The 15,332-nt window shown below is 45.9% G+C and overlaps 1 protein-coding gene across 1 annotated transcript in view; it reads right to left on the reverse strand.

Annotated features, from left to right (window-relative positions):
• Nucleotides 1-1,382: 1,382 nt before the first annotated feature.
• The window catches only part of nuak1b (NUAK family, SNF1-like kinase, 1b), a 41,173-nt gene continuing 27,223 nt past the window's right edge, over nt 1,383-15,332 (reverse strand). Inside the window, exons 3-7 of the mRNA XM_028450773.1 lie at nt 14,843-14,994; nt 13,766-13,831; nt 13,579-13,698; nt 11,356-11,488; nt 1,383-4,656 (exon numbers count right to left, since the gene is read on the reverse strand). Of these exons, the coding sequence (XP_028306574.1) occupies nt 3,611-4,656; nt 11,356-11,488; nt 13,579-13,698; nt 13,766-13,831; nt 14,843-14,994 (1,517 nt within the window). The 3' untranslated portion in view covers nt 1,383-3,610. The remainder of the gene's footprint in view (nt 4,657-11,355; nt 11,489-13,578; nt 13,699-13,765; nt 13,832-14,842; nt 14,995-15,332) is intronic.

Below are 15,332 nucleotides of genomic sequence, written 5' to 3' on the forward strand. Positions count from 1 at the left end.
AGTAAAGTGTGTGTGGTCCTAAATAAATAGATTCCTCGCAGCCACAGTTGATTGGAATCAAAAGATCTCATGAGATTGCTGCTAATTGAAGGTGTTTCCTAATCCAAATGAGTCTGAACATGCACATCTTATCAACACTGCTGCGAGTACGACCCGTGTCGGCACAATTGATAAATACGGTACCTTTCTTTTTGTACTCACATGAATTTTTTTTGTATGAACAAATTTAGAACCGTTTTAAACACGGTTGATAAATAAGGCCCTGGGATCCTTCTCTGTGTAATGGCTTTTATTTGCTGAATACTCTTTTTAAACTGATGCCTCAAGCTAAATGCACAGAGTAACAGAGATCCCTCAACATCCTGCAGACTTCCACAACCTTGGGGTACAGAGCTGCGTCCACACTAATAGTATGAAAGAATATTTGGATTTAGATTGTGTAGCCAGGCATGCAGTTTCCGCTTATCCTGGGGCAAAAAGGCATACCTTCTGGAAAAGGACGGAGGCTGGTGAAGTTCAGTAGGTCTGGAAGCTGGGCTTTATTTTGAGTTTAAAAAGGAACCTGAAATTGCTCAGAGGACAAAAAAAAATCTCTTTGAAACTCTGAGATTGCATCAGCATGATGTGGCAGGAGGTGAGATTTTAAGTCTCTTAATCTTAACTTTTCTGCGTATGTGAGTCATGACTGTATGCTTATTAATCAACAATTAATCAAAATGTATATGAAAAGAAGGACCACCCTAAAGAACACTTCTATAAAACACATACCGCATAACCTTAACTGTGAAATGTGAGGACAATAAATGTATGAGATGAATCTGGGATCAATTCACTACCTCACCATCAGCGCCGTCATTTTCCCATGTCTCTCTAGAATATATTTGTGCAAGGGTCAAAGTAAACCGCTATACACATTCTCTCGCTTTGTTAATTTTTATAAATCACAAGCTTTAACTGGAAAGTGTCTGCACATCTTTCAGAAGCCGTTTTGTGCATGTGCAACATTCATAATTGAGATCCCTGGTGCACATTATGGTTTTCGGTCGTGCATACTCCTGACTTATGTGCACCCTAGCTATATGTCATTTTTCCTCTTTAGGTTTTAGACTGTGTGCCAATGAAACTGATCATTATTTCTAAATCGGCTGATAAACTGATGTGTGAAACAAATGTTTGCTTGTAAACCCCTGTATTGATAGTTTATGTGTAGTTTATTTATTACTGTTCACTTCATCTGATCAAGTATATTATACAAACCTGGGATATTAAATTAAACATCATTCAGGTATGACTCTAAAGGGAAACAAGTTTAAAAAGACAAATCATGAAACACAATAGCTTTAGAATCCATTTATTTGAGTTGACAAAGAACTGCAAGTGCCTTGCGATTATCAAAAGATACCATACCCAAAACATTTTGGTTTTGAAAAAAATGTTTTGTTTTGAGCACTGCTCTCAACATGAGATGATGCCACTCTTCTTTCTGAGCACTAGGCAGCGGTGTAGTTCAAAGCAGTTACTTCTCTATCAATAAATACAATTTTATCAGTATAAAAAACACATTGATATAAAAGAAATACCAAGGCACACATCTTAATAACTGCTTGCAATCCAGGATCACCTACAGACAAACATTAGATCTCTGCAACAGCCAGCAAATATTGTGAGCTATGACAAAAATAGCACTTAAATAACATAATAATACTAATTTATATTTATTGTCAGAACAATATCCAGTCAAGTTTTCCTATGATTAGACTTTGTGCTAGCTAAGAGATATGCACCACCGGTTTGTAGTTGGGCAGTTTACTTTCATCCTCTGTATTTCCTGGCCCGCTGGCGTTTCTCCAGCTTTAGGCTCCCCTCATTTGAAACAGGCAGAAAAAAAAAAATGTCTTAAAAAATTTGCCAATGTTTGAATATAATCAGAAAACATGGTCAAGTGTTTAAAAAACCTGGAGGTTGTCACAAAAACAAGGGAAAATCAGATTCCACCATTTCACATTAGATTTGCAGATTTAGGAACAAAATTTAAAAAAAAAATGCTTTGAGGAAGGAAGTACTTTTTTGTCTTAACATAAAGCAATTCAAAGTTTCTTATATTTTGGAAAATCAAAAACAGATGCATATTAAAACAAAATACTAACATAGTATAATTATTTCACTGTAAATCCAGTTGACAATAAAATGCAATACAAAACATAATACGCAGCGAGGTGTTGGTTAAAATCTGTACCCACGACCTTCTTTTCTCACCAGTAGACAACTGACAACATTCCACACATGATGCCCTGTTATATCATCCCCGTCATTTTTGTTTTGTTTGAGTGCTGTCACTCATTCAAAATGTCACTGAGATACACATCTCACAAAGGAGAAGAAAAAGCAAATGGGCATGGGATAAAGCTGATGGTACGATTTGTCCTTCTACCACTCATTCATCCTTACATCTTTGGTATTATACAAAACCTTTTCAGACAACTCTTTCTGCTTACTTTCTACGCTACCTCACTAAACTACGTAACAAAGCCTTCAAAATAAACCAAACACTAAAAACACTGCTTTTCTCAGCAAAGTCCATGCTAATCTCCTTCCATCACTCTTTCTCACACATCTTCTGTCCCTTCAAACGCTTCACATCCCTTTCACACTCATACGAAAACAATATGAGAAACTGCTTCTCTGGCTCACTAGGCAGCTGTGAAAACATGAAAGAGCTGAGGTTAAAGCAATGGTTGAATTCCAGGCCTGTGAGACATGTCTGCACCATTCCAAAAGACTACGCACCCAAACCTGCTGCCAAATCAAACAAGGCTTGGAACTAGAGGATACGTCGTTCTGTGTGTGACTGTGCAGACCCTTGACCCCCCTGAGTCAGTCCATCAGTGTGAAGGCCTGGGGTTCCTCAAACATTTTAAAATAAAAAGCTTAACTGGTGAAATGTCAGTCTGGCTTTTTTTTCCTCCAGATATGGAAATGACATACATCATTTATTCTGATGCATCAAGAAAACCCTCCCTACATATTCTTAATTATCATACAAACATATAGAACGTACACTTTTATGAAGGTAAATGTATGATCTGTGTTACATGCACAGACAGTTATACATGCCGAGTATATTCTATTTCTCATCATTGAGTGACTTAATTATATATGTCAGTTCCGCTCTTTGAACTCTTCCAGTATCAGCCAGCACCCACCAGTTGTACACATCAAACTAAAAGTAAAAAATATAAATAAATAACCAGCACTTTTAGATATTTCTGGAGCAATACCCTGGTTTGTATAGAAAGAAAGTAAAGATGACAAAAGTGTGTGCTCTGCGTGAGTTTTAAGGTGCTTCTGTAAACTCAGGGGTTGACCTCCTGGGCATGTGTGTGTCAATCCGGATTTCAGATATATTCAACTACACTCTGGCACCCTGCCCAGTATGTACTGCCGCCAACCACCCGTTGAGAGCTGGAGAAGGGGACAAGTAGACCCTATTGACCCTGAACAGGGATAAACAGGTCAGGAGATGAACAAATTAATTTTAGATACTGTACTACCGGGTGTATCCTAGTGACACACCAGTCGTTGGAGACACTCACACACACTGCATCCTCTGTTAGGTGAGATTGCTGCTGATGTCCAGCGCTTGCTGATACACCTGAGTCATGTCTTCCAGGTCTCCCAGCATGGAGAAGCTGCCGTTGTCGCCCGGAGAGCCTTTATTTTTGGGGCTGCGAGTAAACTTGGGTCCCTGGAGGGGTGGGGCCGCCTGGAAACCCTTGAAATTGGCAAGCTGCTGCAAGTTTTCAGCTGAGACACATGCCCTGATGTTGCGGCGAAGGTGAGAAGTGGAGGAATGTGACAGCGACAGGATAAATGTGTCCTCCCCGACAATGCTAGAAGGCCGACTCTGACTACGGGACAGACCAGAGTCTGCCGGTGAAGACGGCTCACAGAGGACGCTGGCTGCCGTTGATGGAACTCCGCTGAAGGTGGAGAACTTCCCATTTCTTTTCAGGATGCTTTTTCGGCTCAATATTCTCCTCGGTGGTGACGTGGCCCGCAGAGACATACTTGTAACCCCTAAAAGCTCAGAGGACTCACTACGCTCAGGTGAGGAGTAGTACCCCGATTCCCGCTGTTGGTTGTTCTTCAGAATGCCTTTCTTGGGCAGAGAAGGCATCATCTTGGCCGAAGAACCTTCTCCCATGCAAGGCTCCTGCTCCTCTTGATCAGGGCTGGATACCTCATCCGCCCCGCCAGCTCCCTGTTCTAACTCCAGCTCTTTAGATCCAGTGGCCTGCTGCTCTTCCATAACCCGTGTCTTCAGAATGCCCTTGGGCCTCTTCAGACCATGTTTATCCTCTGCTCCACCGTGGACCTGTCCTGCCCCCACATTCTCTTTCTTGGACTTTTTGGGTCTTTGGTGCAGTGGCTGAGCTGTGGCAGGCGCTTTAGATCCAGGACTGTGTGGCTCTGTACGGCTCTGCCAGTCGATGAAACGGGCTAGCATGGGAGAGCTGCCGTGGTCACGTTGGTTCTCACAGTCACAGACGCTATTTTTCCAGCCCCAGTTTACCCACCAGTGATTGGCTATATCTTCCACAGTAGCACGGCGCTCTGGGTTCACCATTAGCATCCAGCGGATCAGACCACGAGCATCTGCCAAAAAAAGAGTTTATATTAGCTTATGTTTATTTTAAATTAAATCGTTTTTTAATAAAGAATGAAATGTAATGTGTCTTAAAAAATTCAACTACGAAGTAAAATGGCAATATTAATTAATTTTATCAAATCAATATTTAAATATTTTTCATAATTTTGTATATGAGTCAACAATGTTATGGAATAATAACATTGAAATATTAGTAGCAACAACAATAACAATATTATTATTATTATTATTACTAGTACAGTGCCCATCGGAAGTACGGTATGTATTCATGTAGTGGGAGGAGCTTAAATAGAGTTGACAATTATGGCCAAATGAGTATATGTTTGAATGTTGTATGTACAAAGAGGTGTACATACTCTGAACTCTGCAGTGTTATAAAGGGGTATGTTTGTGGGTGCAAAGTAAAATAGCTTGTGTGTTTTCTCTGGTTTAATTCTATGGGAGATGCGCATGATAAATGTTTGTTTGTTTTATTATTCATTTTTAGATTTCTTTCGTTTGGTGTATTTTTCTGTAATGGATGTTTTTTGGAGTCATTTTGTGTATTTTTGTATCTCTGTCTTTTTTTTTTGCATTTTTTGTATAATTATAGTTTTTTGTTGCCATTGTAGTGATTCTGGAGTCATTTTATGTATTTTTGTATGTTTTTTAGTGTAGTTTTGTGCATTTCTGTTGTCATTTTGTGTATTTTTGTCTAAATATTTATTTATGTGTATTTTGAGTCATTGTCAGGAGGAGGAAGTGAAGTCCGTGACAATTTAAAGGAAGTGTGGATCACGGGAATAATTTTAAATAACCATAAAATATTAAATAACCATGAAATATTAACTTAACTTTTAGCAGTACAAAAACATTTTTAATATTGACCTTTTATTTTTTGAACCCAAACAAACTGCGAGACAGTGACGTCATGAACTCGGAACCGGAAGTAGAGCGCTCAATACCGCGGTCGTTATTGAGAGTGCCGCACTCTTAAAATGAACGTTACAAACGTTTTGCAACACCAAATTACTCCAAAATAACGGATGCACACACTTGGGGTATTTGGAAGCCGTTGACTAAGTTTCAGGTTGAACTCATATCGTATCAGGGAGAAATTTGCTCCACAAACACATACACACAGAACTTTCCTGCTTTATAGATGGATAGATTATTAATAATGATAATGCTTTACAAATAAAGTAATTATGATAGTTATTGACTATTAATATTATTATTACAATATATAAAGTAATAATAATAATATATCTTTAAATACAAGGAACATCTGCATGTGTGTGCATGTGGGTGTGTTTGTAGAGCGAATACCTCCCTGACGCGGTGTTGGGTCGACCTGAAAGTTTTTGCCAGCGTGGGCATAGCCCGATGGTGTGCATCCATTATTTTTTTTTACTTATTTTGTGTTGCAAAATGTTTATTTTCATTTTATTTTGAAGTCACAGTGATCGGCCATGAGAGGGGAGAAAGAGAGACAGAGAGAGAGAGCACTGCTGCCCAAGCAGCAGCAGCGTGGCTGAAGAGGGTCCTTTCAAGGACCAAAACGTTGTGTTACCGGCTTTCTTTTTCTTCCTTTTTGTTGTTTTACTCCTGTTATGGATAGACGGGACCATGAGGGAAGGTGTTTTACTTCTGTTGTGGATCGACGTGAATATGAGGGTGGGCGTACGGTGGTCTCCTACCGTCTGGACCGTGACAAACACCGCTATGCCCCTCAGACCTCAGATTACAGTTAACCTTTCTGGTATAAAAAATACTTGAAACAAAACAATAGGCAATATTAACAGCCACTGAATAAGAAAATACAGAGTAAAGTGTGTGTGAGGAGAAAAAAGCTGGACACCCGAGGCGGCGCATGTGGAGTCCAGTGGGTGCTGTTCGCGGCGCTCCATGGATGTCGCTCCAGAGAGCTCCTGTGTCTTCCTCTCCATGTTTTGGACTGTAAAACTCTGGTGTCGTGTTGATGGCAGGGGCATCAGGCCAGAATCAGCTAATCAGCTGCCCAATTTACGCAGTGATGGCACAATGTTCCCGTTTGAGAGTTCTGAGCTCCTGTCCTACTCAGGACTAATCACTTATCAATCACTAAATGGGAAGCTTAACTCTCAATCACTACGAACAACGATCTCTGGACAGAAATTTGTTGTAATACTTTTAAGATGACTAAAAACACAAATCTTCAGCTAATTCAATACAAGGTCCTCCACAGATCCCACATTACCCAACAGAAAATGTATAAAATGGGCTTCTCCCCAACAGACATCTGCTCTCAGTGCACCCAGGGAACAGCTGATTCATATTTACATGCCGTATGGCTTTGTTCGCCAGTTCAACAGTTTTGGTTTCTAATCACATTTTTGACTGCAGGGTTCCTCTATCTTGTGGGGTGGCCTTGACCTGGGTGGCTTGAGTGGGTTTCTGGGGTGTTTTGGGTGCCTCTGCGGGGGCGTGCGTCCCTTTCGGGTGCTCTCGTGGTCCCTGTGTGGTTTGGTGTTGCTCTCCTGCTCCCTTCGTGCACGTCTCCCTGCGTGTTTCTCTGCCACTCTTTCCTCTTGCTCTCTGTCCCCCTGTCTCGTCCTCCCCCCCCTCCGCCTTCACTCTGCGCCTGCTCTCCCGTTGGGTTTGGCGTGGGGGGCTCCTGTCGGCCTGGGATGCTGGTGGGGGGGCTGTGGCCTTCGCTTGGGTGCGGGTGCGGCTGCGCCGGGTGGGTAGCTTGGGGGTTGGTCCGTCTGGGGGCCTGGGGTGGTGGGGTTCATGGCTTCGGGACGGGGGGGTCCGGGGTGGGGGTGGAGCTGGGGGTGGCTGCTCTTGGGGGCGGCGATTGCGTCCTGGGTTGTTGGGTGGCAGGGTGTTGCGGTGGGTTGCTCCGCCGGCCGTTCTGGGCACCTTGGCCTGGTTCCCCAGGGCGCGCCTTCGCTGAGCCCCCCCCCTCCCCGGGGGCTCACTTGGGGGACCGCAGGGGCCGGCTTGTGTAGCTTCGGGGGGGAGGGAAGGGTGAGTTGTGGGGCCTCGCCCTCGCTGGGGCCTCCCCTGGGTCGTGCTGGGTGGGTGTGTGTGGGGGCGCGGCCAGTGGCTCCTGTCCTGGCGGATACGCGTCGGGAGTGGTTGGTCTGCTGGCTGGGGACTCTGGGCGCCGTGGGTGCTGTGTCTGGGCGTGGGTGGGTCTTTGGGTTCGGCGTCTCGGGGCACACCCCCCCGCCGTCTGCCCAGGGACTGGCCACGGTTCAACGGGGTGCCGCGCCGCCTTGAGCGGGGTGGGGCTGGTGGCTGGGGCCCGCTGTCCTCCGGGCTGTGCTGGCGTCGGGGGTGTCTCGTGTCTGCGCGTGGGTGATGGGGGTTGGCCTCCATGGGAGGGGGGTGCTCTGCTGGCGACGTTGGTGTGGGGTTGCGGTGCCTGGCTGGGGGTGCGTGGGTTCGCCTGCCTGTCGGTCCGTGGCTGGCGGGGTGGCCCTGCCTGGGTGGTTGGTGGCGTCCTCTCTCGTCGGGGGGGCCGGGGCCGCCCACCTGTGGAGGGTGCTATGTCGTGGTGTCGTGCGGGCCTGCGCTGGCCCTGGTGTGGGAGATGGCCTCTCTCCTGCTCCGCGGCCGCCTGCTTTGGCGGGGCGGGCCGCTCTGAGCCGGCTGGCGGCCTCCTGGGGGATGTGGCTGGTGCCTGGTTCCACCTGGGGGGGGAGGGGGGGTGCTCCGGACGGCCGGCATGGTTCGGGGGGTGCCGCGGCCGCTCTGAGCCGGCTGGCGGCCTCCTGGGGGATGTGGCTGGTGCCTGGTTCCACCTGGGGGGGGAGGGGGGGTGCTCCGGACGGCCGGCATGGTTCGGGGGGTGCCGCGGGGGGTCTCTGGTTGTGCTGCTTGGCGCGTCCCTGGGGCCGCGTGCCCGTCTGCGCCATCTACCCTCTCCGGTGGCCTGCCATGCCGATGGGCCGGGCTCCTACCAGACAGGCCTCCTACATGGGCACTTCACATCACTCACTCCCAGCTGGTCTGGCTCACCCACTTGTTGCACCACACTCACATACCCAACCCTTGGGGGGCTGGATGGTGGGGCTGGGGGTGGAGGGGGCTGCTGCCTGTGCTCCTAAGTAGTGGCACGGGGGCGGCACTCCCACCTCTGGTTGCCCTACTAATCCCTCCAATTTTAATTACACCTCAACACACCACCCCCCGGAGGGTGGGACAACCACTTCCACCCTCCGGAGCTATTGCACCACATACACATATATACACATAGTCTGGATGGGGAGCACCGCTCCCCTGCATCCACCCTTTTTAATAGCACTTCATACATTCACTAAACACATACATTCACTCAGGGGATAGGGAAGTGAAGTTACCCACCATAACAGGGTGGTGGGTAACTTCACACATTTGAGCCTGTCGGGTGGGGGCCGGGCCGCCGTGTGGGGATCGGGAGGGTGCCGGAGAGGTGGGTCTCAGGGGGGAGTGGGGGGGGTGTTGCTGGGGGCTCTCTTTGCGGGGTCTCTCCGGGCGGTGCCGGCCTGGTGGGGCGTGGGGGTGCCTCTTACCTACGGGTGGGGCTTGGTGCTTGTCTCTTCTCCTGGTTGCCTTGGGGGCGAGGCCTGGGCTGCTGTTCTTGCATCGTCTGGGGCTGTGCTGTCTTGCTGGGTTGTGGCCTGTTCGTGGGCTGGGGTGGGGGGGCGCCCCCCCACGGGGGTTTGGCCCAGGGGCTCGCCCTTGGAGGTTCCCTGTCCTGCGGTGGTGCCCTTTGGAGGTTCCCTGTCCTGCGGTGGTGCCCTTTGGGTCCGACGAGCCTGCCAGCTGGCCGGGGGGGGGGGGGGGGGGGCTTTCTAGGGCTCATCGTGCGGGCGGCATCAAGGAAAGGCGATCTGGCGCGCTCTGGGGTGCCTGGTCGGTGTGCCTGGGGGCCGGCGGGGCAACTTGCAGCATCCCCTTGGTGCCCTCGGCGACTATGGGCGTGGTCGCTGTCCCTGGGGGCGCTGCTCTTGGTGCTGCTTCCGTTCCGGGTCCTTCTGGCCTGGGGTCTGGTCCCTGCTGGCTCTGGGCCCGCCGGCGAGTGCCCGCTGGCTGCCCGTTCGGCGCGACTCTGGCCGTCTGCTGGGCGTGGGCCTTGGCTCCGAGGCTGGGTTCTCGGGCAGGGGGGGCTCTCTGGGCCCTCCCCTCGGGTGTTGGGTGCTTGGGTGTAGGTGGGGGGGGGGGGCGGGATGCTGGCGGGGGGCCTTGGGGTTGGAGGTTGGGGTCGGTGGCGGGATGCGCTGGGTGCTCGGCTGCTTGGGGCTTCCTCAGAGGTGTGTGTGGGGGGCGGTGGCTGCCTCTCAGCCTGGGATCTTGGGGGCGTCTGGGGGGTTGCTCGGCCGTGGGGGTGGTGGCCTGGGGCTCCCTGGCCCCCACTCTTTCTGCTGGCCTGGCTGCATCTGCATCTGGGTTTGCGGTAGTGTTTTTTTGCACATATACTGGTATACGATGCACTGGCACGCCTTGGGATGTGGGATAAAACTCATACTGGGCTTAACTTTAGACACGTTAATCCCAAATACCTGCTTTAGGTACTACCACTCACTCATTCCCCCTGTCCACAGCCACCACCATTATAGCTAAGCTTCACTCTTGTCATTATACTGGCTCGATTACACAACATAATAAGCACAATATATTCTACAACGTCACATCCCACCCTCACTGTAAAACAATCTATTCTTCCCCACCTAATTGGTCACAATTAAGCACTAAAATAAATAAATTTATTTTATTGCAATAACAAAACATGCATTGCTGTCTCAATGATTGCACTTCTTGTAGTGTTGACCTTTGACAGCATGTGCAGACAAGAAGAGAAAAAAAAAAAAAAAAAGATTATAGCCGATATAAACCATGGGACGCAACCACAGAGGCGTTATTTACTGGCTTTTATTTTCCATAAAGGCTCCATCGGAGGTGTGCTTCCCTTGGTCTCATTGTCAACGCAAAGATGCCCAATGGTATAAAATCGTTCTCAAGCCCTGTTAATATGTTTTATGACAAAAAGGTGCACATATTTAGTGTTATTGGCAATACATCATTACATCATGGGAGATGTATTTCAGGCCTGCTCCAGATTCTGATGACAATCATAGTGCTGCACTCCTACGTAGAGCTTTATATACAGTACTTGCTCAAATCCGCTTGTCGGGCTTAATTTCTATCTTTTTAACAAGGACACTAGTTGGACTCGGCTTCAACGATGCAAGGATGAATGACCGATAGGTGATGTGTTTTGATTAGCGCAAGAAATGCGCACAAATGGATACTGAGGAGGTGAATGAAGGCTGTCCTCTGGTACATTGTGAAATGACCAAAATACTCCAAAATAACAGATGCACACACTCGGGGTATTGCACGCACGCACGCACGCACGCACGCACGCACGCACGCACGCACGCACGCACGCACGCACGCACGCACGCACGCACGCACACACAACACACACACACACACACACACACACACACACACCACACACACACACACACACACACACACACACACACACACACACACACACACACACACACACACCACACACACACACACACACACACACCTACACACACCTACACACAATCCTTGAATTTATAGAAAGATGTTAATAAATTGATCTGACTGGTTCAGATGTAAAATTTAGATGATGAGAATGGGTGAACAGTAAGTGTTAGAAATCAATGCTCATTTGTTACCTGATGACTGGGTGGGCTCTTTGTAATCGCCATTGCTAATCTGCCAAATTAGCTTCTTATGGTCACCCCCATCGAAGGGCATCGTTCCATAGACCAAAGTGTAAAGCAGCACACCGAGAGCCCAGCTGTCCACCTGTGAAGCACAAAGACACTGCTAGACAAAGTTTGCTGTGCCCATGTAAGCAGAAGCGTCTTCCAGCAGTTTCCAGGCCAATAGAGTCATTGAACCTCATTGGTCCCACATCTGTGCAGCTGGGAAATGAAAAGCGAGTGCAGAGCACAGGTGAAGATAAGCTCACACCTGCAGGTGCACAGCGGATCCACCCAAATTGCATATTCAGAGTCACAGACAGATGCAATCCTGGTTGCTTGGGGTTAGTACACTGCATTCCAAATTACTATGCAAAATGTTTTTAAGTGTCATAAAGGTTAATTTTTTAGTTTTTCAATTAAACTAATGGATGTTATTGTGTCGCAGGGCTCTTTGGATTACTGAAATCAATCTCAGACACCTAAGATAAAGAGTTTGCCAGGGGAGCCCAGTTAGGGATAAACTACTGAAGAAGGACGTTCCACATTATTAAGCAGATCACCATAGTCAAGCAATATGGGAAAGAAAAATGATTTATCTGCTGCTGAAAAGTGTGAAATAGTTGAATGCCTTGGACAAGGTATGAAAACCTTAGGCATGACCATCGTACTGTTAAAAGATTTGTGGCTGATTCGTGCAGATAAAGGCACAATAAGGAACGTTTCTGCCAGACAAATATGTCGGATTAGAAGAACAGCTCCTAAAGTGCCATTACAAAGCAGCAAACAGATACTTTCGGTCACCCCTAAACAATGCTCACAAGCAGAAATGGCTGCAGTGGGTCCAGAAATACATGAAGACATTTTTAAACAGTCTTGTTCACTGATGAGTGCTGTCCAACCCTGGTTGGTCCGGATGGATGAAGTAGTGGATGGTTGGTGAATGGCCACCATGTACCAACAAGGCTGCGACATCAGCAAGAAGGTGGCGGAGTCATATTTTGGGCCGGAATCATGGGGAGAGAGCTGGTCGGCCCCTTTAGGGTCCCTGAAGGTGTGAAAATGACCTCTGAAAAGTTTGTGGAGTTTCTGACAGACCACTTTCTTCCATGGTACAAAAAGAAGAACCGTGCTTTCTGAAACAAAATCATCTTCATGCATGACAATGCACCATGTCACACTGCAAGGAATACCTCTGCATCACTGGCTGTTAAGGGCATAAATGGGAAGAAACTCATGAGGTGACCCCCATTCTCCCCTGACCTCAACCCCATTGAAAACCTTTGGAGCATCCTCAAGAAAAAGATCTATGAGGGTGAGAGGCAGTTCACATCTAAACAGCAACTCTGAGAGGCTTTTCTGACATCCTGCAAAGAAATACAAACAGAAACTCTCCAAAAACTCACAAGTTCAATCGATGCAATAATGTTTAAGCTGCTATCAAAATAGAGGTCCTATGTTAAAATGTAACTTGACCTGTTAAGATGTTTTTGATTGAAAAAGCTATTGATTTCAGTAAATATGACCTTGTTGTGCATAATAATTTTGAACAGTACATTTTTAGTTGTTTATTTTTGAAAATATACTTTTATCATTGTGGGGTTTGTTCAATAAAATTCAAATTATACTGTAATGGTTAATGACTTGAAAATTATGCTGACTGTCATTTTTGTTGACTATTTAGAAAATATGAGAAAAATATAATTTGCGTGATAATTTAGAACGCGGTGTAGATGCCCCACAATGTCTGTCAGCACTCAAAGTGAGATTTACACACAATTTTACAGGTGCAAAACATTAGTAAATCAGGCCACCCTTTAATGAAGTGTTTCTTACCCTTCCTTAGGGAGGGCTGGCCACAATTATGCAAAAAAAATAAATGTATTTATTTAATTGCAATAATAAAACATAAAATGTGTTGACCTTTGACAGAATGTGTACATCAGGTCCCAACAGTAAAATCAAAGAGGATTTAACATTCAGTAACAACTGCAACTTTACAGTGTCAATAATTTGCTATGATGCACTAATCACCACCCAGCTTCCATCACAGCAAATGGAAAACACCACAATTGGTGAAAACCAGAAATGAAAAAAAAAAATTCATCTAAATTTTAGTGGTAAAAAATAGTGTGTGATCATCTACAAGGGATTTAAGATAATTTATGTGATCTAATGTTTAGAGCGTCTCACCTCGGGACCTCGGTATGGCCTCCCATTGACGATCTCTGGTGAGGCATAAAGAGGGCTACCACAGAAGGTTTGCAGCAGCTTGTCCTTGTGGTAGAGGTTGGACAGACCAAAGTCGGCAATCTGCTAAGAAACTTGTAAGTTACACCAAACCATGTGAGACGATGAGTTCCTGGAAGGGTGAACTTACCTTAATATTACAGTTTTCATCCAGTAGCACATTTTCAAGTTTCAGATCCCTGTGCACGACCCCATTCTTGAAGTCAGAAAGGAGGAAACAGATTAGCAATGCAGCTTTGCATTCAAAGTCCTTTGTTTTTTCAAGATTAACTCTGACATAAACACTTTATTAGGCCTTGAGGCAAATATTGGCTATTGATTTTGTGCTCTTTAATTGGCCTTAGTCTATAGAAGTAGAAAATTGAGAAATGTGGATGTATTGGAGGTAAATCATTTGCGATGGTTTCCCTCTCTGCTATGACGCATATGCACTTTTTTAGTGAATACACTGGATTTATTCAATTCTGTAAGCTAAAAAATAAATAGTAATTAAAGTGCTGTTACTTGAATTAACGTAATGTTATATTTTCCAAATGTATTGTTCTCTGTCCATCCCGGTCAAATTCCTTACAGCTGGCTATGAAAAAACAGGCATGCTAGAAAAGGCCAGAAACTGTTATTAACTTGAGCATTAAACATCAACTCTTTCTGTTGTTGTTGGTTTCCCTTGAGTCTTCTCTTCTCCTTGCTACATTCACTGCAGCCATCATTGCGCGTAAAGCTGTGATAGTTACCACCTAACTGTGGAACGTGCTGAATTTCTCCACAAAAACAAGCACTGCAACAGTTCCAGGTTTGATAAATTGTATTGCATATGCTACATTAATGTAAATGCATTTTCTCCTCCCAATATTTTGCACCCCACATCTGATTCACCAACATTGCATATATATTCATCATAAGCAAACACGCTAAATTAGCTTGGTGTGTTAAATTGCATGCATGACAGACGCAATCCTGATGAGTTTATAGATACCCTGAAAAGTTAGCGTGCGTTGTGGCATTTGAACACATTTTTACAGGCACAAACCTTAGTTTGAAAAACATATTTTTAGCAATACAAAGTTTAGTTGAAGTTGATAATTGAAATGAGTTAAATTGAAAGTTTCATAGAAATCAGACTAAAGTTGGACCTGCTGTTGTCAAGTGACCCTGTTTACTTTTGAAATGATGACAGTATTTGTGCTGAAGTCAATGTACTCCTCACCTTGTGGCAGTGATGCACCGCTGACACTATCTGTCTAAAGAAGTGCCGAGTCTCACGCTCACTCAGCCGCCGGCGCTCGCTGATGTAGTCGTACAGCTCACCCTTGCTGGCGTACTCCATCACAATCACGATCTTGTCTTTGTTCTCAAACACTGTCAGACAATGAGGAAATAAGGTGGAGACACATTATTATCTGCCCTCAGAGAAAATCCTTACACATTTTTTGTACCAGCCAAGTAAACACAAAGTTTTAGATTGGGAATCCCAATTCCAAACAAGCACATACAGTGTATGAACACATCACCCCAAATGGAGTATAACCATATCGCAATCATAGCCCTGATATGTTACATTGCACTATTTACAAAAACTGCAGTCACAGTACATTGTCACATTGTGTTTGAATTATCTACTTATTATCTACTTCCATCTTCGAACCCTGGATGATCCAGGAGTGTCAGGTTCTGTTTGGTGTTAGTTGACTTTAGCC

Source organism: Gouania willdenowi, chromosome 6 (assembly GCF_900634775.1).
Source record: "Gouania willdenowi chromosome 6, fGouWil2.1, whole genome shotgun sequence".
Taxonomy (NCBI): domain Eukaryota; kingdom Metazoa; phylum Chordata; class Actinopteri; order Blenniiformes; family Gobiesocidae; genus Gouania; species Gouania willdenowi.